Source organism: Camelina sativa, chromosome 7, assembly GCF_030686135.1.
Source record: "Camelina sativa cultivar CO46 ecotype springtype chromosome 7, ASM3068613v1".
In the NCBI taxonomy this organism is placed as follows: Eukaryota; Viridiplantae; Streptophyta; class Magnoliopsida; order Brassicales; family Brassicaceae; genus Camelina; species Camelina sativa.
In genome coordinates, this window is record NC_141886.1 from 25384565 (window position 1) to 25409744 (window position 25180).

General features: G+C 35.6%; 4 protein-coding genes, 1 long non-coding RNA gene, 3 other non-coding genes and 1 pseudogene across 13 annotated transcripts; 3 read left to right on the forward strand and 6 right to left on the reverse strand.

Moving 5' to 3' along the window:
• The first annotated feature begins 8054 nt into the window (after positions 1-8054).
• On the forward strand, positions 8055-10403 carry LOC147941684 (transcription factor MYB32-like). The gene is made up of 3 exons (XM_087457001.1): positions 8055-8429; positions 9342-9471; positions 9580-10403. Exons 1-3 carry the CDS (start codon positions 8297-8299, stop codon positions 10151-10153), a joined length of 837 nt encoding a protein of 278 aa, XP_087313127.1. The 5' UTR covers positions 8055-8296; the 3' UTR covers positions 10154-10403.
• Positions 10404-12223: 1820 nt separating this feature from the next.
• On the forward strand, positions 12224-16381 carry LOC147941685 (NEP1-interacting protein-like 2). Of its 6 annotated transcripts, none has more exons than XR_015561107.1 (6): positions 12259-12614; positions 13301-13479; positions 13972-14055; positions 14384-14542; positions 14628-14814; positions 15104-16381. XR_015561107.1 is itself a non-coding variant. In XM_087457003.1 (5 exons), exons 1-5 carry the CDS (start codon positions 12494-12496, stop codon positions 14754-14756), a joined length of 672 nt encoding a protein of 223 aa, XP_087313129.1. In that variant the 5' UTR covers positions 12224-12493; the 3' UTR covers positions 14757-14988. The 6 variants fall into 6 exon arrangements, 1 of the variants encoding a protein (XP_087313129.1); XR_015561106.1 differs by having other exon boundaries at positions 12271-12614; positions 15093-16381; XR_015561109.1 differs by having other exon boundaries at positions 12271-12614; positions 13976-14055; positions 15093-16381.
• On the reverse strand, positions 14955-16922 carry LOC147941686 (fucosyltransferase 3-like). The gene is made up of 2 exons (XM_087457002.1): positions 16796-16922; positions 14955-16401 (listed from the first exon to the last, which is right to left on the reverse strand). The coding sequence occupies exons 1-2, from the start codon at positions 16905-16907 to the stop codon at positions 15080-15082; spliced, it is 1434 nt and encodes a 477-aa protein (XP_087313128.1). The 5' UTR covers positions 16908-16922; the 3' UTR covers positions 14955-15079.
• Positions 16923-19285: 2363 nt separating this feature from the next.
• LOC147941687 (uncharacterized) lies at positions 19286-20314 on the reverse strand (annotated as a pseudogene).
• A 1911-nt stretch (positions 20315-22225) lies between these two features.
• Positions 22226-24032, forward strand: LOC104702169 (protein ROH1D). The gene has a single exon (XM_010417999.3). It carries the CDS (start codon positions 22567-22569, stop codon positions 23770-23772), a length of 1206 nt encoding a protein of 401 aa, XP_010416301.1. The 5' UTR covers positions 22226-22566; the 3' UTR covers positions 23773-24032.
• Positions 24033-25004, reverse strand: LOC147941688 (uncharacterized). The gene is made up of 2 exons (XR_015562359.1): positions 24299-25004; positions 24033-24186 (listed from the first exon to the last, which is right to left on the reverse strand). It is a non-coding gene; the product is annotated as an uncharacterized LOC147941688 (long non-coding RNA).
• On the reverse strand, positions 24380-24489 carry LOC147941689 (small nucleolar RNA snoR17). Its single transcript, XR_015563033.1, has one exon. It is a non-coding gene; the product is annotated as a small nucleolar RNA snoR17 (small nucleolar RNA).
• Positions 24582-24676, reverse strand: LOC147941690 (small nucleolar RNA R44/J54/Z268 family). Its single transcript, XR_015563030.1, has one exon. It is a non-coding gene; the product is annotated as a small nucleolar RNA R44/J54/Z268 family (small nucleolar RNA).
• Positions 24795-24869, reverse strand: LOC147941691 (small nucleolar RNA Z267). The gene has a single exon (XR_015563015.1). It is a non-coding gene; the product is annotated as a small nucleolar RNA Z267 (small nucleolar RNA).
• Positions 25005-25180: the final 176 nt, after the last annotated feature.

The following is a 25180-nucleotide window of genomic DNA, read 5'->3' on the forward strand; positions in this document are numbered from 1 at the left end:
TGAAGTGCAGAAAGACCAAGCCTTCCAGTAGCATCTCGCCTTTGTCTGAAGTATGGGACTCCATTCTCAACAGCGGTAACAATACGAAGGAACAATAGTTTGTTCATTCTAAAGCGACGACGGAACATAGCGTTAGTGTAAGTTGGATTATCACTAAAATAATCATTCCACAATCGAATGTGGCCTTCTTCGCGGTCTCTCTCAATGTGCACTCTTCGGATTATTGGAGCTGGTGGTACCTCTGGGTGAGTGTAGTTGTATTGGATCTCCTCCACTATACTATCAACCTCCTCCTCTACCATTTCTTCAATTTCTTCATCAGAACTCCAATTAGACATTTTTTGGTAACTTGGGTATAGTAGTAGGCTTATATTTGGATTTAGTAGAGAATGAGTAATAGAGTTGAGTAGTGAAGATAGGAGTTTGAGTAATAGATAGAGAAATATTTTTTTGTAATAGGAGGTTGATTCTTTTCAATGCAAAGGTGAAGAGAAAAAAAAGATACAGAATCGGAACACAATGCAAAGTTGGTTGCAAATGGGAAAGAACGATACATCAATATATAGACTTTAAGTCTCGAGATACAAGCAAACACACAACTTCACAGGTTAAAATAAAACCAAAAGCAATACACAAGTGACTGTCCTCTTGTGAAACAAATACACATGTGACTGTCCTTGCCAAACAAATACAACCAAAAGACAAAAGCCTTTCTGTCCTAACCGACACTCAAAAGCCAAAGACACAAGCAAACAAAACATCCGTGACATGTTCCACAAGCAAAAGACACAAGCCATACTGTCCTAACCGACACTCAAAAGCCAAAGACACAAGCAAACAAACTATCCGTGACATGTTCCACAAGCAAAAGACACAAGCCATCCGTGACATGTTCCACATCCGTGACATGTTTCCCAAATCCGTGACATGTTCCACATCAAGCAAACTTCTTCTCTTCACATGACATGTTCCACAGCTACATTTGTGTTCCCGAAACCCTGAAACAAAAGAATACAAGTAGAGTTAAGCACAACAAAACTTATTAAACACAGAACATAAAATAATTGAGTTAAACTTATTAAACACAGAACAAGAAGAGTTAAACATAACAAATGATAATAATTGAAACCTAAATGTTTGTCAACATTTGATCTACGAGTTTGTCTCTAAGAGCAACTTCAGCAGTTGTTAGTTCACTCTTGTTAAGCAGGCTGTTTAGCAATCTCATTTTGCCATGCTTCTCTTTAGCTGCTTGTTCTTGATCCTTCATTGCAATGATCTTGTCTAACTTATGGACAGAACCATCTTCGACATCAATACTAACAGTCGGTCTCTTCCCTTTGTTCTTAGCAGCTTTAACTCCCGGAGGCCTCTTCTCAGCACCATCATTACTCGAAGTAGGAGCCTCAGATGCAAGCTTAGTCCGCTTGTGGCTACATTCTTCTGTGAGCCATTTCTGATCGTGCTTCAGCTCCCTCCAGCAATGTACAAGGAGAAATGGCTTCTTCATGTCGTTATTGAAAAGCTCATAAGCCATTCTCAAGACATCATCTTCTGATTCTCCACTCTTCCTTCTTGTACACGCTTGTGCGTAACAGCCCACAAACTTGTTGACTTGGTGGTTTATCTTGTTCCACCTAGCCTTACACTGTGTTTGCCCTCTTGCGTTTGAACCAGCTGATCCACCATTTGCTTCGAAATACCTTGTAACTCTCTGCCAGAAACTATATTTCCGCTGCTCATTACTGGTAACTGGATCCTTGCTGGTGTTTAACCAAGCACTTATGAGGTTGACATCCTCCTCTGCAGTCCACCTCTTCCTACTTCCTCTGCCTCCGTCTTCTTCAGTCTCTTCGACCTCAATACAGTCTTCAGTATCGGATGCTGGGCTAAAGTTAAGATTCTGAGAAGAGAATGTTGAGCTAAAATGAGGTGGCTGAGAAGAGAATGTTGAGGTAAAGTGGGGTGGCTCAGAAGAGAATGGGTTGCTAAATTGAATCGGCTGAGAGGATTGAGCAGAATGTGGAGGGTTAGGATTATCAGAAACGTTGAGAACTTTTTGAGAATTCAAAAGATCAACAAAATTTTCATCTGACAAACGATAAGGATCCATTGTTTTTGTTTAATGAAAGCTTATGTTTAACGAAAAGAGTTTGTAGCTTGAGGGTTTATATTGTTTAACAATGAGGGTTTATATTGAACTCAAGGTTAGTTTATCTTTTAAACTGAAGGTTAGATAACAAAAGGTAAAGGTTTATTGAGTAAAAGGCTAATGAGTGTTTAGTTGAAAAACTTTTCAGTAAATCTACATGTGAAGAGAAAAACTTTTCAGTAAATCTATGAGTAGACAACTGAATAACTTTTCAGAAAATCTACTTGTGTACCAAATTTTCAAAAAGTTGATGTTTAAAGTCAATACTAATTTCAAATTCAATCATGTTTCTCAATAAACCAGTGTAATTATGCTTTTTATTCAAAATCACAACAAATATCAAGACAAGCGAAAGAACAACAATCGGGTTTCAAAAAGACTAAAAAACACTAGAGCAAAAAAAGAAAACAGCAATATAGAACAAGAACTCACAGTTTTATAAAAAAACATAAACAATTTATAAAACCAAACCTTTTCAAGTTAGAACAAGAACAAGAACAATCTATAACACCAACTCATTCATCCCAATCACAACTCAAAAAAACAAGAACAACAACATATGAGAGATATAGGACCATACCTTATCAATTTTGACTGTCCGTAAGCCAAGAGTGAGCTTACTCTTGTTGTAGCTTACTCTCTGACCTTGCTGCTGGCTTCCTCCTCCTAACTTACTCTGCACACACACACACACAATGAATAGCAAAAACCCAGAAACCAAAAAGCTAGTAGCAATTGAAATAGAAAAACAGAACAAAGTAAAGGTCATATCCGATAGAAAGCCATAAAATTTCTTGACAAACCCACAAACCAAGTAGAGTAAGAACAACGTAAAAGGGAAAAAGTCACAGTACACACCTTGATGCCGATGCAGCCATTAGCATCAAGAGTGGTGAGTGTAGCAGAGCATGTCTGCGAGAGAGTCTCTAGACATCTATCAGTCACTCCTACTATCCCAAACAAGCTGCAATTTTTCGGTTTTCATTGGATGGTGTCAGCAAAAAGAGTCACTGACAACAACAACAAAGCAAAATAGTTCTAGAATTGTAAAAGAATAATACCTGAGAAATTCGAGGGAGGTCCAACTATTAGCCATGGTAATCACACCTTCATCTGTGATACGCACACACCTGCCATGTTGAAGAAGCATTTGGAATGAAAAGCATCGAGGGAGGTACAACATATATAATCTGTACTATGGATTTGCTAGCAATCAAAATCCCTGAGTTATACTCTACAAGACGGTGAAAGATAATCCAAGATCTCAAATAAACTCATCTATCTATCCACCAAGGAAAAAGGACAAATGCAACCAAATAAATGGATTCATTGACTCCAACCTGAGCGCCACATAGATCCAAGAACCTTAAATCAGCTAGAAGTGATATTTTTTTGAGTGAGGAACGTTCTGGATTGAAGTGAACATCAAATTAATCTCATAATCGATGCCTAATAAGTCAAATTGACAGCAAATATTAATAATTCTAACAAACAATCGAATTAATATGAAACCCTAAAAATTAAAGACCACCGGTGATAAATTAGGGTTTAAACAAACAATCAAAAATCAAAAGACGAACCGTTTCTCACCGATTCGCTAGACGGTGGAGCTCGCCGGACATCCGCCGTTATCCCACCAATCGTACGCCATCGTGCTCCCACCGCTGTGAAACATTCGCCGTCGCCAAAGATTGCAAATCGAAACGGATAACCCCAATTACGCCAATTCAGTCACCAATAACCCTCCGTCTGACCAACAACCATCGAGATTTAGCCGGAAAATCAACGATTTGATGGTAATCGGTTGATTTTTCCGATGGTTGTTGATTCGGCTTTTATCTCCGACGGACGAGAGAGACGAGAGAGACGAGTGAGAATCGGGAAAGAATGAAAAAAAAATTAGGAAAAAAAAAATTTACCTTTTATATTTCTCAATCAACCAATCACAAACGACCACGTCGCGTGACTTAGGGTGATTCTCCCAAACCTTCCCATGGAACCGATACTCTGTGTTTTGGACTAAAAAATGGGTTTAATATTACATTTTTGGGGCCCAATATAGAGAGTAACCCAAAGAGTTACACCAGTAATCATGCTCTAATAAGTTATCGTTGTTCCACCTTACGCGTTTGGACATGATCCTTCCTGCTTCTGCTTGTAATTAAATTCCCCTTTTCAGATTTGTTTTTTTTTTTTTAACGTATATGAAAATATCAAGAAACTATATATTTATCGTTGCAAATGTTATGGTCCTGTGTGAGAATTTTCAACATACTTTAACATCATTTTAAAAATTAACAAAATGAATTCAAATTATTATAATATATAAAAAATATAAGCACGTGGAAGTAGGGGAAAACATTGATTGAAATACAAACCTGAGAGATATAATTGTTTCCGTATTTCTCATCATCTCAAGACTCCATATATATAGATCGATCACGCGGCGTTGAATGGGAATACGGAAATGTATATATGTTTTTTAACCAAAAGGAGATATTTCTAAGGATTTAAATATTGTTTCAATTATGTCGAATTCAAATTTAGGTACGTGATTATGTTGTAGCTAGTAGATATAGATGACATTCGGAAATTTGGTTAATCAGTTCAGTTTGAATTTTTCTAGTAAAAACTTGATTTGGTTCATAAGTGTTAAATTTGGCCTTTTAGTTTGATGTTCTCCATTCGGAATTTAATCAAATTTTAAAACAAACAAAAGATCCAGTTATGTACAATAAGGACATACTGAAACCAACCGGTTTGGAGGTTTCTAATCGAATAAAACTGGTTACCGAATCAAATCCAAATTCCTACCGATTTATTTATGAGGAGAAACTAAAATCAATCCAAATTTATATAATTTACATATGTGGGATTCGGTTCAACGACTTCGGATGAGAAATAATGCCTAGATATCACCTACATAGTGGAATTGTAGCGCTTCAAAAGTTTATATTATTAGGCTAGAGAGGTTTTCCCATCAACCAACAACATTCTGGACCTCGGCTTATATGGGTCTATTTGGAAAAGAGCAGGGGTAAATAAATCTTCTCCATATCTCTATAAGTATCATCAACTATATATAGTAGCCTTCGTCTCCCGTTTCCTTACCAAAAAAAAAGAAAAAACTATATATATATATATATATATATAGTAGCAATTAAAGTTGTTGTAGATGCTAATGTAAAAGTTGTATAAATAACACATATAGGTTAGTCACTCGCTAAGATAAGTTGCATATATACAACAACAAAAGTTACAAGTTTTAACAAATCACAAGATATGAAGATAAGACATTTTTTTTTCAAAAGAAACAAATAAAAAAAGACGACAGGGACGCGATTGAGCTAGAATGATTCCATTATCTAAAAACCTCTTAAACGTGAAATTTCTTGGCAAATAGAAATGCGCGTTTTCTTGAACGCGGATTCAAGAGCTATACACAGTAGCAGAGAGACTAGAGTGTGACTGTCTGTGTGTGTGACCACTGACTACACCACCCAAAGAGGTCCCCATGAAGTGAAACCGTTGAAGGGCCCATCATGTGATATCAAATATACAATAATTGTATTGAAACACCCCATGAATATAGATTTATAGTTATTACGTAAAATTCTAATATTTAACATGTCTTTTGGAAAACGTATTAATTTTATTTTATTGTAGCCTAAAGTCAATGTCATATTATATATTATAATATAGAAAACATAAATAAGTTCTGAAGATATTCCAATTTTTTTATTTTTTTTAAAAAACTTAATTGATATGGAGTCCAAATGTCCAATCAAGATTTACTCCACCCTATATGGAATGTCATACAAATATACACATAGTATGTACTATCAGTGGCTACAATAATTAACATGGATGATTCAGACAAACTCACAGTATATCGAATTTTTTTTTGTTTGTAACCATTTCTTTCAAAGTGTGATTGCAAAAAAAAAACAAAAAAAAAACTTTTGAGAAAGACATGTTCACATTATTAGTCAAAAAGATACGGCGTTATTAGGCGTAATGAAATGATGCTGATATAAATAAATAAAAAACTTTCAGCTTAAATTGTTATAGTAATTGTCTCACTGATAATGTAGCGAGGTGGATGTATAACAAATAAAATTTGGAGCCCATCAAATTTGCAGATAACAATTCTGAAGATTCATTTATGGGAGGATGTCTCACTGTCTATATATTCGTATATAGAGTCATGACAATAATAAATCGAAATATCCAAAAACCGTGGATTGGGTGGGTGGGTTATGAGATCGAGATGGGAAAACTGATACGGTACCACACAACCTTAATATGTTTTGTAGCTTTCGTAAAAGAGCAAGTCACCACTTTCAGTAACATTATTGGTTTTTGTCTAAAGGAAAGAGAGGAACGATTTGAAAATCAACACAATAAATCAGAAATAAAATCATTGATAATGTAAATCTCAACGTGTGTATTGGAAAATTATGAAAACTACGAGAGCACGAACCACGTCAATATATATACCAAAACCAAATCGAGAAGATGTTCACCAATAAAGTCTCGACACGAGGACAGTGTCATTTGACAGTGAATGGACCATTTTCCCTTTTCAAATATTTTCTTTTTCTGTTTTATGCATCAAAACAGGAACCATTTTTCAGGTAAATTCGTAAATGTGAATGTAATAAATTTATTTCCTAGGAAAAAAATCAAGATATTAATAAACTTTAATATATAGTTCCGCGTAACCCCACAAAGGCACAAAGAAAGGTTAAAATTATGCTGTTTTTCAATCATTTATTATTTTTACTATTTAGGGTCCTACTTATATTTGCAGATAATTGCAGATTTCACACTTACCAAAGTACGTACACTTTCTTCGTTATTCACCAACGTGTATTATATAAAGTTCACCTTTTCAACAGTCGTTACCTCCAAATCGTGTGCTTAAGCAATTAAAATACCATACAAAAAGAGAAAGCGAAATGTAATAAAGTTGTTTAGGGCTGTTGTTTCTCAGACATCAATATGAACTGGTCTGTCTATTGAGGTGTATATTTCTCATCACAACAAACAAACAAGTAGTAGTATCTTAGATCAACCACAATTGACACATGTGGTGTTTATTATAAAAACTAAACACACACGTTCTTGGGTCATGATAAGGATCATGACGAGAACAGGTTTGATCTACACCGGACTATAAATTTTGGTATGCGGTTATTAATTATTTGACCAAAGCATTTGTAATACTTAGGTTGTTTTAGCTTCTTGAGGTTGTTATAGGTTTTAAACGATTCGTTTAATTAATTTAAAGTATATATGGTGCTAAACGTTTTGTGTAAACTAAATTAGACGTGCTGTAAGATGGATTATCCAAGCGTAAGTAACAATTTTAGCTAGGTAAACAATATATATGTATTAGTCTTTGACTCTTTGTGGTCAATCAAAAGCTTCAAAGATATATTAGCTTATAATTCCTAAAACAGTGAGAAAGTTGTAGGACGAGAAGGACACAAATTAAACACAGCTTCATTCAAATAAATAAAAGTACTGTATTCAGTAAATACTTGAAGTCGATAATAATCAAAACAATACTATATAAACAACTATTGCTCTGAAGTTTACACAACAAATTAACAAGAAAATTTGTTAATATGTTTAATTATTTTTCGAATACAGTGCTAAAAAAAGGAATGATCATTAGTATCCTGTGATGTGAATACGCTATATATGTGTGACTTAACCTCTTGGAATAGGCATGTTGCATATTCGGAATAACAAAAAAAAAATATACGTATAAGAATCAAGAAATGAAAGGAAATATCACCATCAAGATGTCCACATACATAAGAATCCAACGGTTGAAATAATTTATCAAAATAAAAATAAAAATAAAAATATGGAAGGGACTATATATATACACACCCATAATTCCACACTCTTGGAAAGACCATTCTACTTCTAAATAAGTGAGAGAGTGAGAGAGAGCCTCACAAAAATAAAAGTCTCCTAATCTGAAGAGTATGTAAAAATCATTTTACTAACAACAATTCACTTATCTTTAGACCCATCAAATCTGATTGAGTAAAAGGAAGAAGAAGACTCAAATCGACCGGAGAAGTGATACGTGTGGTTCACGAGAGAGAGAGAAAACAAACAAAAGCTATGGGGAGGACGACGTGGTTAGACGTTGACGGGATGAGGAAAGGAGAGTGGACGGGGGAGGAAGACCGGAAGCTTGTGGCTTACATCAACGAACATGGTCTCGGCGAGTGGGGTTCAATGCCTAAGAGAGCCGGTATGCATCTATACTTACACCATGCTACATATACATTGTGTACGGTCGTCTCTATATATACTATGCTACATAAATACATTATGTACGGTCAGTGTTTGTTTCTCTTTGGAAGTTAGGGGCTTTGAAATAGTTAGGAAGATCTTTATAAGATTCCCAGTTTCTGTCGGATTTGGACCGTAGATTTTGTTTTATCTATTTGGTTCGTTGGTTCTAATTTTCTCGATTTATGCACAATAATCTCTTCTTCTTTTTTTAATTATTATGCACAATAATTTTTTTTTTTTTGTTAAAGAGATTTATTACACAATAATCTTTTTCTGAAGAGATTTATTACAGACATCCATATTGTATCGTTTGTGAACATTTATATTATATATGTATATGTATTATTTTTGGGGAGTAAATTAAAGAGTACATGAAATTTACAGAAAATAGTTTTGCAATCATAATCTTCTTAATTACGAGCCTTAGGTTGTTAAATTTGTGTATGCATTACAAAATAATGTCCTAGATTATTTTTGTCCGATTATAATATTTCATAAATTTGTAGAACCTTCTATAGATCAGATTCGACAGAGTGGAAAATGGAAATGATGATATTATATCTAAACGCAATCTGTGAAACCCATGAAAGCCAAGTGTTTTCCCTTGTTCCTATTTCTTCTGATTATTTATATATTATCGTGTACAAGTGTGTAAAGCTCTAGAAATCTCTTAAATTATGATCTTTTTTTAGCCAGTATCAGATAATTTATTTCATTGTGTGTTTACTCCTCTCTTTTCTTTTCTTTTTTTGATGGAAAAGAAGGTTCAAACTTTTTTTTTTTTTTGTAACTTCTCTGTTTGCTACCATGTTAGATCTAATAATTTATGATAAAACTTTTTATTTTAAATGCATTATAAAAAAAATAGGTCTGCAAAGATGTGGAAAGAGTTGTAGGTTAAGATGGCTGAATTATTTGAGGCCAGGGATTAAAAGAGGCAAGTTTACTCCGCAGGAGGAAGAAGAAATCATGAAACACCATGCACTTCTTGGTAACAGGTAAAAATTATTATTGTGATTAAATGCTACCAACCCACCCTTAAATCATTATTGTGGTGTTAGTATTATTTTAGTAATATGGTCTTCTTCTTATTTTTTAATTACAAGATGGGCAGCGATAGCTAAGCAAATGCCGAACAGAACAGACAATGACATAAAGAACCATTGGAACTCATGTCTTAAGAAAAGACTTGCTAAAAGTGGAATCAATCCAATGACCCACCAGCCAAAAAGCCTCACGGTCGATGTCACCTCCTCCTCAACGACGTCGTCTCCTATACCGAGCCCTTGTTCTTCTTCTTTTTCCTCCTCTTCTTCCTCTGCTACTGGCTCAGCACGTCTTCTTAACAAGCTCGCTGCTGGAATCTCCTCGAGAAGACACGGACTCGAGAGGATCAAGACTGTGATATTGTCTGAACAACCAAAAGAAGCCGAGATTGAAGAAGAAGAGAAGATGGTGATAAGCATGGGAGAGGATGAAATGATTGCTTGTTTCATGGATATTGATGAAAAGCTGAATATTCGTGAACTGCCTTGTGATCATGACTCTGCTGCTACCACTACGACGTCGCCGCCTGGCTTCGTGGCTTTTGATGACTACTCATCAACAATGGATCCATACGCTCTGTACGAGTCTGATTTCTATGATGAGACTCAACAGCTTGACCTGTTCCTCCTTTGAATCACATCTTTTGTCTGATTAATCAGTTTCTTCAGTGTGACGAGAGAGAGACAGAGACAGTGGAGATGTGGGATTTCTGAAAAAAAAGCAACTGCCTTTAGTACTTTAAATGACATGCATGGTCAATGTTTTTTAAACAACTCTGACAGTTGTTACTTACTTTGCTCTGAGATTCTTGTTCTCTCGAACACATGCGTATGAGCCTATTTTATTTTGGACTTTTTCATTATAAGGTTTACAGTTTTTCTTACGATCGTTTTTTTACACATATAAAAGATATGACTTATTACTTATTACAGTTTCAGGAAATTAAATTAAAAAAACAAGGACATAGGTTTTATTTTTATATAGACATCCAAAAATATATAAATATATCTGTTCTGAAATTGAATTTTATCATCATTTTTCCTAACAAGAGATTCTTGGTTCCGTGGGATCAAAATGGATTTACAATGTAATAATTGATTCTCATCATCCTTTTCAGTAATAATGGGGTCCTAATTTTTTATTCCCTCGATTCATTTCAGACCCAAACATGCATCAAATGTTGTTAACCTGTTACATTGTGAGTTTGTGACAAACAGACGAAAAAGGTTAAAACTTTTTCAGTTTTTTTTTTTCTTTCTTTTAATTATTATTCAGGTGTTCACTTTAACTACTTTAACTTTTGTTGTTTTTTTTAAATACTTGTTTAATTGATATAATTTAATTTAATTATTTACGAGTATTGATAAAAAAAATTAAAAATACATCAGAGCAAGAAAAAATGAAGAATCAAAGATAAGGTTAAAACATTTTGACAAATGTAAAATTGAAGACGACAATATATTTAGAAGATTCATTGGTTTCCAGTGAGAAGTCAATCCATTTGAATTAGAATCTAGTGGAGATGCATTTATTAAAAAAATTAATAATGTGAAGAGTAATGTCGTAAAAGTTTTGTCTATAATGAACATGAACACAAATTTTTTTTTATCTTTTTATTTCTTTATAAAAACTAAAAATAATTAAAATTTAAATTAAACCAACATAGTTTAACTATTTTGCGTTGATGGATATTATTATTCTATTATTCTTTATGGCAGTACAAAAATGAAAATTATTTTTAAGATTTAAAATGTTAGTAAAATCATTTTAAAGGTTCAAAGTGTTATTAAAATCATTTTAAAGGTTTATAGTGTTAGTGAAATTCTCTCGAGGTTTAAAGTGCTACCCAGTGACACTTTGAAGGTTTAAAACTGATTTTCCCGAATTTTAACTCCAATTATTGAAATAATGATCAAATTTGTAATTACTGTTTTTTTTTTTCAACTCACAAACAAAATTTCAAAACAAGAAACACATTGACACATTAAATGTAGGGGTGGGCAAAAAAACCGAAATACAAAAACTCGAACCGAACCAACCGAAATAAATGGTTTGGTTTGGTTATGGTTAAGTCTAAAAATCCGTTCGGTTTTTATTTTAATTAACCATTTGGTTTAGGTTTAGTCTGGTTAAAAACCGTAAAACCGAATGGTTTTTTTGGTTTTTTATAAAAATTTAGGATAATTAGATATAATTAGTTTCTCCAACTTATAAATTTATATTGGGTTTATAGTTATTGATCTCCAAGTTTTTTTTTTGGTTTTTTTTTCTGGTTTTCTTTTTCAATAGCCTTTACTTTTTAAGAGTTTAAATTTCAATTAAGTATTTGGGTTTACAAAACTATATTTGGATTCTATTTTTTTGAATTATGTTTAGGTTTTACTTTTTATGCTTATTTTTTAGTTATGTATCAACTATCTATTTTTTAAAATATGGAATAACCGAAAAAACCGAGACCAAACCGAAACCAAACCAAACCATTATACGTATGGTTTTTATATGGTTTTATTTTTGAAAAAACCGAAAAAACCATAAACCGAAAAAACTGAAAAAACCGAACCATAACCAAACCGAAATTACATATGGTTTCTATATGGTTCAATTTTTATAAAACCAAAAAAACCGTAAACTGAAAAAACCGAACCGAAATCAAACCGAAAAACCGACCGCCCACCCCTAAATGAAACAGCCAATAAAAAAAGTGGGGGACTAAATTGATAACTTTAAAATTGGTATAAGTTTTCACTTTTATCAAAGTGGCCCCAAAAAAATAAACCAAATTAAGGAATAATAATTTTTTTTTCAAAGAATGATGGGTTCCGTCTTAGTTGCTTTTACGAGCGGTGCCTTGTCTCTCAACTTCCATGGCTGACATCTTAAATTTTCTCAACCAACCACAGAGTATCTCCTTTTTCTGAATATTTCATCAAACCCTAAGGTTTTTTCTCTATCCAATTCTTCTTCTTCTTCTCTATGGATGCGATCCTTTCACCAGCCGTGGAGGCTGAACGAGCCGCCGACTCAACGATCGACACAGTTTCTCGCTTGATCGCCGGCGCTTTCTCGGGCGCTCTTACTGGAGTTTTCGCTATGGGTAATTTAAAGTTTCCATTTTTATCCTTCTTTTTTTTTTTTTGGGTTTGTGCATTTGATTTTGACTGATCATAGATTATAGTTTGACTAAGACGAATGATGATTGTTACTTGTAAATTCTAAGTTTTTCTTTTCTATAGTTTGGTCAACTCTTGCTAAAATTTTGTGAAAAAGTTTCATTTTTTTTTGTCCTGCTGAGGAATTTGGTTGAAATAGCGATGAGCAGCTTACAGAATGAGCATGTGCATAAAGTCGTTGAATCTAAAGACGTATTCTTTCTTAGTTTCTGTCCTCCAAATTCATCGACTTTTAAACTAATGTTCCTTTTATGAACAAGAAGACTCAGTCTTGTTGAGATCATTTAGTCAAAACTCCGGGTATTGATGATCATACATGTTTTTAAATAGCGCTAAATGGTCTGACCTTCATTCTCAGTTTGAAGACCAATCCTGGGTTTGGGACTAGGAAGTTTTCATCTTTATATGATCCCTATAGCCCTTTGAAACTTCAATCTACGTTTGGACAAAATGTTTCATCTTTATATGATCCCTATAGCCCTTTGGAACTTCAATCTACGTTTGGAACAAAAAGTTTCATCTTTATATGATCCCTATAGCCCTTTGTTATATATTTGTTCTTCTTTTTATTTTTTAGTTAAAACCATTCTTGTTCTTTAATATCTTGTAGCTGGAGCTTTCACTGGAGCAGTAACTGGTGCGGTAGCAGGCAGAGCTGCCCAGTATGGAGTACTCCGTGGGGCTGCACTTGGCGCTGTTGCAGGAGCTATTCTCTCTGTTGAAGTGTTGGAGGCTTCTCGTGCGTACTGGTATTTAGAGCTATCAGGATCAAGGGGTCCATCATCTATGGTTAGTCTTTAATTCTAACTTCTGAAATATCTTACACGTTTGTCAAATTGGAGAGTTTTTTTGGAGTTTTTCGACTGACTTTATGATCGAGATGGAGAAAGGGTTATGAGAGAAAAGATGTTTGGTGAAATTAATAATGACATAGTCTTGACATGTTACTTGTGGGCCATCAGAATTATGGGATGACAGGATGGCTTGGTTTAGTCCCTTTTAATTGTTTGTTTCAAGAATTATATACCAAGATAATAGGAAGGATTTGTGTTGCTAATGATGCCATGAGGCAATTTAACAAAGGATTTTTAGCTCGACCCTTGAAGTCCGGGGGACTTAGTCTGAGTCTGTTTTTATTATATTTTTCTGTGGGAAGGACTTGAACCAATTGCATTTCGCAATGCTGCACAGACCTGTCTTTTTTTCCACCTTCTGCCAAATTCGGTAGTTTTGACTGTTAAATATGAGTAAGCTGCCTTTGGTCTTTTGTTTTGGATCCAGGCAGATTTTGTAGAGCAACTCTTTCGTGGGAGACTAGTAGATGAACAACTGATGTCAACAATGATAAATTCACACCACTGGCAGGTTCTTTTCTAGCTCATCTTCTTTTGTATAGTTAAAACTGTTCTCTGAAATTCTACTATCGAGAGAACTCTAAAAAGCACTACTGATAGCTACTATATGAACATGGCTGCTGAAAGTCTTTTAAGTATTTGAAGGATGTCTCTTATTATCCAACGTCGGCCCATACCTCTTTTAGTGTCTTGAGTCTATATAAGAATAGCTAGATTCCTTACATATACAAGATCTGTAAATGCTACTTCTTCCTGTTTCACTCGATGTTAGGCAATCTCCTTTAGTTTGAATCGATTGAGATAGACTGATGTAAGGAGTTTTTGTCTACGTTCTGTAGTTAAGAATTTCCGATGTAAGTTATGAAGAGCGGGATGATGTTAATGGTGAACTGGAAGCTAGAGGATTATCGGGTGACTCTTTAAGGAAACTACCATGCTATATCATGTCAAGCGAAATGGTCAAGAGGCAGGTCACTCACTGCACAATTTGTCTGCAGGTTTCATCTGCTTCTATTGCTTTTACATGAATTGTTGCACTTCTTAGCATGGCCATTTGTCCATCTCACACGCGCGCATTTACAGGACATCAAAACAGGGGAAATCACACGAAACTTACCGAGATGTGATCATACATTTCATCTGGTTTGTGTTGATAAATGGCTCATCAGACACGGCTCGTGCCCCATTTGCAGACAGGCCGTTAAAGGTTAAAACACCACTGTCTCCGAGCTGTGTACATAGCAAAAACACATTAACCTTATATGTTGTTGTAAGTCTTAAAATCCTTCAATATTTTTTCCCATTTCATTTAGAGGTTCATCCATAGGTTTCTCTACTTTGAATGTATATTATTGTAGGCGTGAGTAAGAACACCTACAGAGTGTATTGGAAAGAATATAGAACTCGTCATGTCATAAAATAATATATTAAGTTAATTCTAATATTCCTTACATGTCTGTTGAGAAACTCTGAAAATCTTGACCTTAAGATCTAGTCAAGGCACAAGAAGAGCCTTAGAGACTCTATTTCATCTTTTAATCTTTACAGCTTTGGAACAGTGTCACTTGGGAACGGGGCTCTATTGACCTTGCTCTCACACAGGAAGGTTCATGGGAAGTCCCGTTCTCAGCCTTGTTCAATACCCATGGTGTCAACCCTCCAAGGCCATGAGCCACGTCCATGAGTGAGGACCATGAGCTTGTGACCACCAGCACATCAGTACAACTCAGAAGGTATATTTCAGCCCATGCTCTCTTATACTCCATGTTCCTCGGGGTTTTTTGGTAGTCCTTGTGACTCAGCTTGTGAACGCTGATTATCTCTCCCATCACTGTTGGGTTTTCCCAATATATGTCCCTGATACTCTCAAAATACTCTGGAGAAGAAGATGAGATAAACACTGCCTTTGATTTTTGGATTAGAACTTGGCTTGAAGGGAGATGTCTCTGTTTGTCAACTTCAGGAAGCAGCTTATATCTAGTTCCACAAGCTAGAATCTGATCTACCAAACACTGGAACTGATCATTTCCAGACTCAGAGACCCCAATATAAATTCCTATTCTTTGATCAGCTCTAGCAAGATATGTGCGATAGTATCGTGTAATGAGACCCCAGACAACATTAGTTGGGTGAAAGAGATACTGACCCAAGAAGTAAAATGCCGTTTCTTTTTCCGGGAAGAGCTTTTCAAGTTCCTGCTTGAATGACGAGGTTGAGAAGAGAGATGGGAGAAAGAAACTATCTGCTTTCATGATCAGCCATGGGGTTTCCTCCAACAAAACTTGACTTTCCTCGCAAAAGAAAAGCTTTTGTTGGTCACTGGAATCATCAACAACACGGCGATATGCAAGCATCGAGTTGGCAGATTCGCGAAGTAGATACTGTTCAGTGAACCGGCTCTTGAGTGGAAACTCTAAGGGAAGAAACCAAGAAGTGTTTGGAAATGGCTCGCAGAAAAGATCAGCCATGTCAACTCCTGGTTCGACAAGTAAAACCCGATTTGTTAAGAGAGCATAAAGAAAAGCTGAAGCTAGACTCAGCATCCTATTCCCAAGTTCACCATTAGAGTTCAACCATATTACATATCTACAACCAGAGACTCCACCATCAGACAGATCGCCCGACTTGAGTTTGTCCAGAGTTAAGTAATAGGATTTAGTGAATGGTCCACACCGTCTATGAAGATCTTCGTATCTTTGTAATCTATAATCCAGGTAAGAGGATTGCTTGAAAGGCGATTCCTTTCTATATAAACTCGCTTCATACCTGCTCAAGCATGATTCTTTATCAAAACTAGACACAAGATTAATGTCACCAAGCGGTTCCTTTTCGCTTAATCCATCTTCTGAATCGATGCCTGAAAAATCAGAAAACCACCAACGAGTGTAACTAATGCAACATTACATGAAGAAAAAAAAAAGTAGAATCTTTTGAAGACAACAACTAACATTGTAGCTAAAGCATAGCAAAAGGAAACACACATGCATTTAATTTACATGGTTCACTACACGTACCATCCATCAAATTTGCTTTATACCCTTTTCATGGAAATGTCTAGATATCGTTTGAACTTTATTGAAGCATAAAAAAGACTATCCTAAAAAAAAAAAGAAAAAAAAAAGACTATCCTAATTTGACAAAACTAACCATTTTGGAGAAAAGATTCATACGCAAAAAATAGTAACTATTCTGATGGGGACTTTTGAGCTGATCCACTTAAGTATAAAGGGAGCAAAAATCAAATCTTTTACCAGGGTGCAATCTGATCTGAAGAACCCTAGAAGCTGCGTCAGCCTCCACAACACCATCTGAAGGTGGGTCTCTGAGTACCACCGACAGAGAAAACATAACCGAAGCAACCATAAGAACTGCCAGAAGTAGACCCTGTTTAAGTAGACCATAAGATGGAACCGAAGCAACCATAAGCTATTCTGTTAGAAGAAACTTAACTAACTAACAGAACTTAATTCTACTCCAAGAAACGAGCTCCTGCACTTTTAGACAACCTAGTCCAAGCTTTTCTAATGGGTCCTTTCTTCCTCTTGCTCGAGGTATTATTGTCTTTCCTTCTTTTTTTTTTCTTTTTTTTTTTATGTTCTTTCCTTCCACGGAAGTGATTAATCACAATGGATTTGAATTAAAAAAAACAGGTGTTGCACTACATTTATATTTTCTTATGGTCTACTTCTGGCAGTTCTTTATTTTGAGTGCACTCTAATATGGACGTGGGTTCATGATTCTCATTTATTTGAAGTGCTACTTTGTATGCAAATATTTCATCGATGTCGACATCTTTACAGTTCCATTTTATTCCAGACATGATATAATTGATTGAGATCTCATTATTATCAATACCTTTAGGTCCTTGAGGTTCAGCGTCCCAAACCTCATTTGGTATCTTAGGATTTGCCGCGGCCATGTCTATAATTTCCTTAACCTCGGTTTGTTTTGCACCTTTCTTAGATTTCTGAGGGTTCTTATCTTTGGAACCTAATGGTCTACCACGTTTCATACGGGCCTTAGACTCTGTAGCAACTTGATTATTGTGTTCTTTTTGAACATCAATACGTACTGGTGCATTACAAGTTGGTATGTACGATTTTCTTACTCTCTTTGGGTCAACAAAGGAATCTGGCAATTGAATTGCTAGCTTTTGCAAATGTATAATCTTTTGGACCTCTGCCTCACATGCTAGAGTCCGAGGATCTTGCCAATTTAAGGATGTTTGATTACATGATATTTCTTTGACCAGCTTGTTATTATCTCCACCCAACATAGGAAATTCAGACTCAACAAACTGACAATCCGCGTATCTGGCCTTAAATAAATCACCCGTAGTTGGCTTACGATACTTAATAATGGTGGGAGAATCATATTCAACATATATTCCCATTCTCCTTTGAGGTCCTATCTGAGTTCTCTGTGATGATGCAATCGGTACATAAACGGCACACCCAAATGTCTTTAGATGGGATATGTCTGGCTCATGACCCGTTAATAATTGGGATGGTGAATACTTATGTTCACTAGATGGCCTGATGCGTATAAGTTCTGCTGCATGCAATACTGCGTGTTCCCAAGCAGACACATGAAGCTTCGACCTCATAAGTAATGGTCGAGCAATTAATTGAATGTGTTTGATGAAGGATTCAGCTAATCCATTATGTGTATGTACATGTGCCACGAGATGTTCCACACTTACCCCCATGGACATACAATATTCATTAAACGCTTGGGATGTAAATTCACCAGCATTGTCTAGACGTATAGTCTTAAGTGGAAAATCTGGGGGCTCGCAGACGTACGATATGGGCCAACAATCTAGCAAACGCAAGGTTTCTAGTTGACAATAAACAAACATGTGACCATCTGGTCGATGCATCGATAAGGACCATGAAATATCTAAACGTCCCACAAGGTGGGTGTATTGGTCCACATATATCGCCTTCTATCCTTTCGAGAAAGTTTAAAGTCTCTTTAGTGACTTTCACTGGTGATAGCCTTATAGTGAGTTTTCCTTGTGCGCATGCTACACACGTGAGATTCTTAGGAATAATTCTTCTCTCTTTTAGAGTGTGCCCATTTTAATTTAATATAAGCTTACACATCATTTTTGAACCCGGATGGCCAAGCCGGTCATACCATAAAGTGAATTGATCATTGAACATCTTGTTCATTGCCAAATTAGCCTCTTTCATATTTATCTTAGCATGGTAAAGACCAGTGGCTAATGCGGGTATAGTCTCTAGGACCTTCTTATGGCATTGGGTGATTTCAGTAATATATAGGAACTCTTGGTTTCCTTCACCCTTAGTTTCAACATGTAGACCATTCAAACGAATGTCTTTAAAACTCAATAAGCTTCTCTTTGAGCTGGGTGAATATAAGGCATCACTTAGTTCAAGATGTGTGCCATTTGGTAATAAAATATGTGCTTGGCCGTAGCCTTCAATTAAACTTACTATACCCACTATTATGCTAATATTGTTATTTTTCATAATGAGATTAACAAAATATCTCTTATCCTTCAAAATTGTGTGTCTTAATCCACTATCCACCACAATTATACTCTTGTCCTTAACCATTTCTCAATATAGACAAGAATTATGTTTTAAACATAAACAAATAATTTTATATTGATGGAAATAAAATAATTGAATTTAAACCAAAATAATAATTCAATAAAATCAAAGTCATAAAACATAGATAATTAAAATAAATTAATACAACCAATGTAAAATTTAATTATCCTCTCTTAGGCAATCAGAAGTTTCATAATCCAATTGGTCATCATTCTCATGGTCGAAATCTCCTTCACCATCGAGATGAACCAAGTTAGCTTCTGGATTCTTTTTCAAACTCTCTTGATAGAGATCAATGAGATGCTTAGATGTCCTGCATGTCTTAGCCCAATGATTTGCCATACCACATTGGTGACAAACCGATTTAGTCTTATGTTGCGGTTTGAAAATTCTGCGGCCTCTACCACGACCACGACCGAAGTCGGATCGGTTCCCACGACCATAACCATCATATTGGTTTCTTTGGTATTGGCCACGACCACCACGTCCTCTACCATGGCCACGGCCGTGATACTTGTCTCTATGGACGTAGTTGGACTCTTTTGTTTCCTTGGGCTCTTTAGGCTCATTCTTAGCAATGTCAACATTGTGAGCCTCTGGTAAGGGGTAGATCCAGGAGGCCTCACTGCATTGTTCATCAACAATAGCTCATTGTTTTGATCAGCAAGGAGAAAACAAGAGATGAGGCTTGCATATGTCTTAAAACCCTTTTCACGATACTGTTGCTGAAGCAGTATGTTATTAGTGTAAAAGGTTGAGAATATCTTCTCAAGCAAGTCTTTCTCAGTAACCTCAGTACCACATAACTTCAAGATCGAGACTATCTTAAATAGCTCTGAGTTATACTCATCCACGGATTTAAAATCTTGGATCCGTAGGTTTTTCCAATGAAATTGAGCCTTTGGTAGGAGCACCATCTTTTGGTGTCCATATCTGTTTTTCAACTCTGTCCAAAGGTCAAGAGGATCTTCTATGGTAAGGTACTGGTTCTTGAGACTCTCAGCAAGGTGATGGCGTATATGTAATATCGCCTTATATTTACTATTTTCAGTGCAATCATTCTCATCCTCAATGCATTCGCATAGGTCTTTTGATTTCAGGTTGATCTTAGTGTCCAATTCCCATTGTAAGTAATTGTCTCCAGAGACATTTAAGGGCAGCATATTGGAGATTGTTTAGCTTTGTCATCTACACAATACAAGCCATGCATCTGATCATTAGCATGCAGTATTTGAGACCGAACCATGCATTTATTTTACTCTTTAGGCCATGCGGTATTTGAGACCGAAACATACCTTGCCTTTATTCTTAATTTCGTGGCTTAACATGCATGAAAATATAATCCTAGACAAATTCTAGTATGAACAAGAAATATGCACATAATTTTAGGTTTTAGCAATTTTCCTTTTTCTTAGATAAGATTTCCTTTTTCTTAAAAACAGGATAATGACAAAATTTTAAGGAAATATTTTCTAGGCTTTTAGGATAATGTCTAGAATTAATTTGGGAGTTATCCTAATTTTGTTTTGATCTTTCATGCAAAACATAAGACAATTCCGATTTTAAGATCTTAGATTTTAGGCTTTTGATTTTTAAGCAAACAACCATTGGTAATCAGATTAAACTTAGAACAAGCTGCATAATAATTTTCTCTTATGAATTTCGAATTTAGGTTTCTAGTTCTAAAGTTTTATGCAACCGATTTTACAAGCAATCAAACAACAATAACAACCGGATTTAATCAAGGCATATTTGGTTTAATTTTGCAAACAATCTAAGCAGCCCTAAACCTCATAACAACCGATTTTAAAGTTTTTAAATTTTAGGGTTTTAGGGTCTAAAGCTTAGGGTTTTGTTTGTTGGTTGTTTTACTTGTAAATTTTATAGTTCCATTACATTTAAGAGATCAGGTTCGATTCATAGGTTCTAAGGGGGTTTGATTTATTTACCTTCCACCGTTTGGAGGTTGACTGGAATTGAACTGGGAGCTAAAGACCTCGGTTATATCTTATGTTGATTCACGAACCTCGAACTAGACAAGCACACGAACCGATCACGAACAGAAGCTAGACCACGAACACGCCTTGATCACAAAACAGGGACCGACCGCCGAGAGTTGAATGAACAAAGGATGTTATGCGGTGGTTTAGGGTTTAGGGTTTTGTAAGTGGAGTTTTAAGGCTTTCGTGATGATAACGTATTATAAACTAGAGAAATTCGAAGGAGGTTTTCTCTTTTCTTATTATTGATTCAATCATTTAGAAGTTACATATATATAGTAAAGTAAAGGCTTAAACATAAATCGACTTAAAATAAAGACAATATGGCCGATAGACCTTTGTGGTCTTGGACATGTATGAGCCGGTTATGGAAGTCCACTCCAAATATTTTATATCAAATTGCTCATTTTTAAAATGATAGTATTAGAGTCTAACTAGTGTAGTGTGCATCTTACGTCTTGTATTAATTAATAAAAACAAGTTCATAAAAGATCGGTTCAAACATGATTCTCAACTTTGAAACACATCATATTAAATTATGAATATATCGATTTGTAATTTAGTACTAAAATAGTCTACTAACAACAAATAAGCTTTCTATATAGTTATGAATATACAAATTATCGACCAAGAAATAGTTCTCAAAATTAAATTGACTTGCTCCTTGATTTTTGTTTTTCGTCATTTATAGCAAATAAGATAAAAACACGTCAGCAAATTGTAACTTGGGCTTAAGGTTTCTAGAAAGAAAAAAGTTTGCAAAAAGAAAAAAAAATAAAAAGAAGAATAAAAACGGGACCAAGTCTCTATGACGCGCCAACTAAGATTGAGCTGTTACATTACATTGACGCCTTCTCCGTCACACTTTCCCCAACTCATGTCTCGCCACGTGGCCTCCGTTTCTTACATCCTTCACGTGCTGTCATTGTCCCTCGTCTTTCACAGCCATATGTTTATGTCTTCCACTTCTTCATCCAACGGCTGAGATTTTTCTTTATAATAGTATGTTCCTACTTGGGTTAACATACGCTTGACGTGTTAGCTGCGTGTTTCGGACGAGTCAATATATATAATTAGAACCAAATTTAAAAATAAACAAAATAGACAAAAAAGATCTTTATCGTTGGGAATGTTATAGTAGTAACTTTTAAAAATAAATCTCAATTTTCCATATTTATCAAAAATTAAAAAAAAAGAAAAAAAAGACGCGGTCAAAATTGTCTCTCGATATAAAGCCAAGATCTTTATTAGGGTTTTATTAATTTTTTATCATCACTCTCTCTCTCTCTTTCTCTCTCTCTCTCTCTATCCTAAAATCACAAAAAAAAAAGGAACGATTTTTATTTTTTTAGGGGAATGAGAAATTTCTCTCTGATTTGATTATTATCAATCTCACATTTTTCATCATCATCATCTGGGTTTTGGTTTTTTTTTTTGAGGATGCCAACGACGGAATACCAAAGATCATTCGGGAGGTCATTACTGAATCTACGGCGAGACTCGGCTGTGAACTCTGTTGACTCATCGGCGTCAAGTACAGTTACCGGCGAGTTGACTGGGATGGAGGCGGAGTTGGATTCTTTCCAGAGAAAAGTCGCTGAGAGGTTTATCAATCTCAATGCCTCTGGTTGTGAAGATCTCTTGTCTCTCGAATGGGTTGGCAAGCTTCTTGATTCGTTTCTCTCTTGTCAAGAAGAGTTTCGTGTCATCCTCATCAACCACCGCTCGATGATCACTAAACCACCCATGGATCGATTGATCGCTGATTACTTCGAGAGAAGCGTTAAGGCTCTCGACGTCTGTAACGCGATCCGTGACGGTGTTGAACAGATCCGTCAATGGCAGAAGCTGATCGAGATCGTAATCTGCGCTTTTAACAACACCGGTGGTGGAAGTGGAAGCAGCCAGAGACCTCTCGGTGAAGGTCAGTTTCGTCGTGCGAGGAAGACTTTGATTGAGTTAGCTATCGGTATGCTTGATGAGAAAGATTCGTCTTCGAGCTCTGTTTCGTCTCAGCATCGTAACCGTTCGTTTGGGAGGAACAAGGAACATCTTCACCACAAAACAATCGGGCATTTCAGATCGCTTTCTTGGAGTGTTTCGAGATCATGGTCAGCTTCAAAGCAATTGCAAGCTATTGGGAACAATGTAGCTACCCCTCGGGCTAGTGACATTACGGCAACTAATGGTCTCGTTGTTCCGGTTTATACAATGACTTCGATATTGCTGTTTGTGATGTGGGCGCTTGTGGCAGCGATTCCTTGTCAAGACAGAGGCTTGCAAGTGCATTTCAATGTTCCTAGGAACTACCCGTGGGGAGGGTCTTTGATGTCGTTGCACGATAGGATCATTGAGGAATCGAAGAAGAGAGAGAGGAAGAACACTTGTGGGTTGTTGAAAGAGATACATCAGTTTGAGAGGAGCTCAAGGTTGATGAATGATTTGGTTGATTCTGCTCAGTTTCCTCTGTCTGATGAGAAAGAGATGGAAGTGAGAGAGAGGGTTGAGGAATTGGGGAAGCTTCAAGAAGCTTTGAAGAATGGTTTGGATCCGTTTGAAAAGAAAGTGAGGGAAGTGTTTCATCGCATTGTAAGGAGCAGAACAGAAGGTCTTGATTCTGTCGGAAAGCATCACGGTTCTGAATGATGTTTTAGTGAAAATTTAATGGGAAGGGGTTTTTGTACAAGTAAAAAATCTGGACAAATTCAACTATGTTTATCAATTGTGGAATTGATTGTCTACATGTTTCATAGAGAGAAAATGCCGGTGAAGGAAAACTTCATTTTTACAATCTTTGATGCTATGTATAATTTTCTTGCCGAAGATTGTTTAATTTATGTATTTGGTTCCATTTGATAAGGATCAAAAACTATAATTCAATTAAAAGTTATGGCTTCTTTCGCACATTTGGTTAACTTATTCTCTTTTTATTACATAGAAAAGATGTAAATATACAAGTAGAAACTCAAATCAGAATTACAGATACAATCTGTAATGGTTCTAATGTCACAAAAGAGGTAGCACTAACACTTTCAAATTACAAGTCTTGGATACGTCCTCCTGCAGAAAAAAGAAACCAAGTTCAAAGCTAAAAAAATGTGAAACAACTATGATATGGATTAGGATCTAGATAAGATGGTGGCCTTCATATACAGTTAAGCAAGATGATTACATTGGGTAGTGTTTTGGAGCCCAATACAATGCACTAGGCTACAACAAAACAACCATTCATATCTCCGTTCTTAGATGCAATCATCAGGCTTCTCTAATTAAGATCAAATATAGGTAAACAAAAACAAAACAAAAAACCTAGAAAAATATGCCTCAGAGGTAGTGACAACTGTGATGTAATTCATCACTGAAAAAATCCGATGAAAACACATATATACATCACCGGCATAACCAAACATTCAAAAACACTTTTTTTTTAAACTAGGTTAGGAAGGTTTGGGTGAAGTGCATCAGAGAGATTCCCATCTAGACAATACTCATCATTCTAATTTCTCCGAAAAGAATCTGATGTCCCTGTCTTTTTATCATCATCTGCACTCAACACTTAACCTCTAAAAGAAACATGAATAACACCTACATAAACTGGACAAAACCTCGTAATCCTAAAGTAACACAAAGGAAATCAATTAACACTACTAGAGAAAGAAAACAGATTGAAATAGCCTCAGAGTTGATTTGTTTTCCTAGAGACTTAGCTCTCAAAGTATATTTAACACCATCACAGGCAACATCAATCAAGGCATCAAAACAAACAACAACAATAAAACGGAAACAACATCAACACACCAAAAGATTGAATTTTTTTCAAAAGCTAAGAGAATAAACAGAGATAAAAAGACTAGGGTTTCAAGAGAAGTGGCTCCAATGTCTCCAAAGAATCCACGATGGCTTTAAATAGATAAGCAGAGGCGGCGAAAATTAGGGCAAAAAGAAGGAACTCAAAAGATATGACTGGGCTTGTATGAAAATATGAATTGGCCCATAATAGAAACTAATGGCCCAATAAAATTGTAAAAGTAATAAAGAAGTTAAACTTTCGAAT

Excerpts from the sequence above, each read along its gene's own strand:
- LOC147941684 (XM_087457001.1), top strand. The coding sequence starts at position 8,297 with ATGGGGAGGACGACGTGGTTAGACGTTGACGGGATGAGGAAAGGAGAG. Across the intron at positions 8,430-9,341 it reads TTCAATGCCTAAGAGAGCCG|GTCTGCAAAGATGTGGAAAG; the intron begins GTATGCATCTAT and ends TAAAAAAAATAG. Across the intron at positions 9,472-9,579 it reads CATGCACTTCTTGGTAACAG|ATGGGCAGCGATAGCTAAGC; the intron begins GTAAAAATTATT and ends TTTAATTACAAG.
- LOC147941685 (XM_087457003.1), top strand. The coding sequence starts at position 12,494 with ATGGATGCGATCCTTTCACCAGCCGTGGAGGCTGAACGAGCCGCCGAC. Across the intron at positions 14,056-14,383 it reads TAAATTCACACCACTGGCAG|TTAAGAATTTCCGATGTAAG; the intron begins GTTCTTTTCTAG and ends TACGTTCTGTAG. Across the intron at positions 14,543-14,627 it reads ACTGCACAATTTGTCTGCAG|GACATCAAAACAGGGGAAAT; the intron begins GTTTCATCTGCT and ends GCGCATTTACAG.
- LOC147941686 (XM_087457002.1), bottom strand. The coding sequence starts at position 16,907 with ATGGTTGCTTCGGTTATGTTTTCTCTGTCGGTGGTACTCAGAGACCCA. Across the intron at positions 16,402-16,795 it reads TCAGATCAGATTGCACCCTG|GCATCGATTCAGAAGATGGA; the intron begins GTAAAAGATTTG and ends CTGATTTTTCAG.
- LOC104702169 (XM_010417999.3), top strand. The coding sequence starts at position 22,567 with ATGCCAACGACGGAATACCAAAGATCATTCGGGAGGTCATTACTGAAT.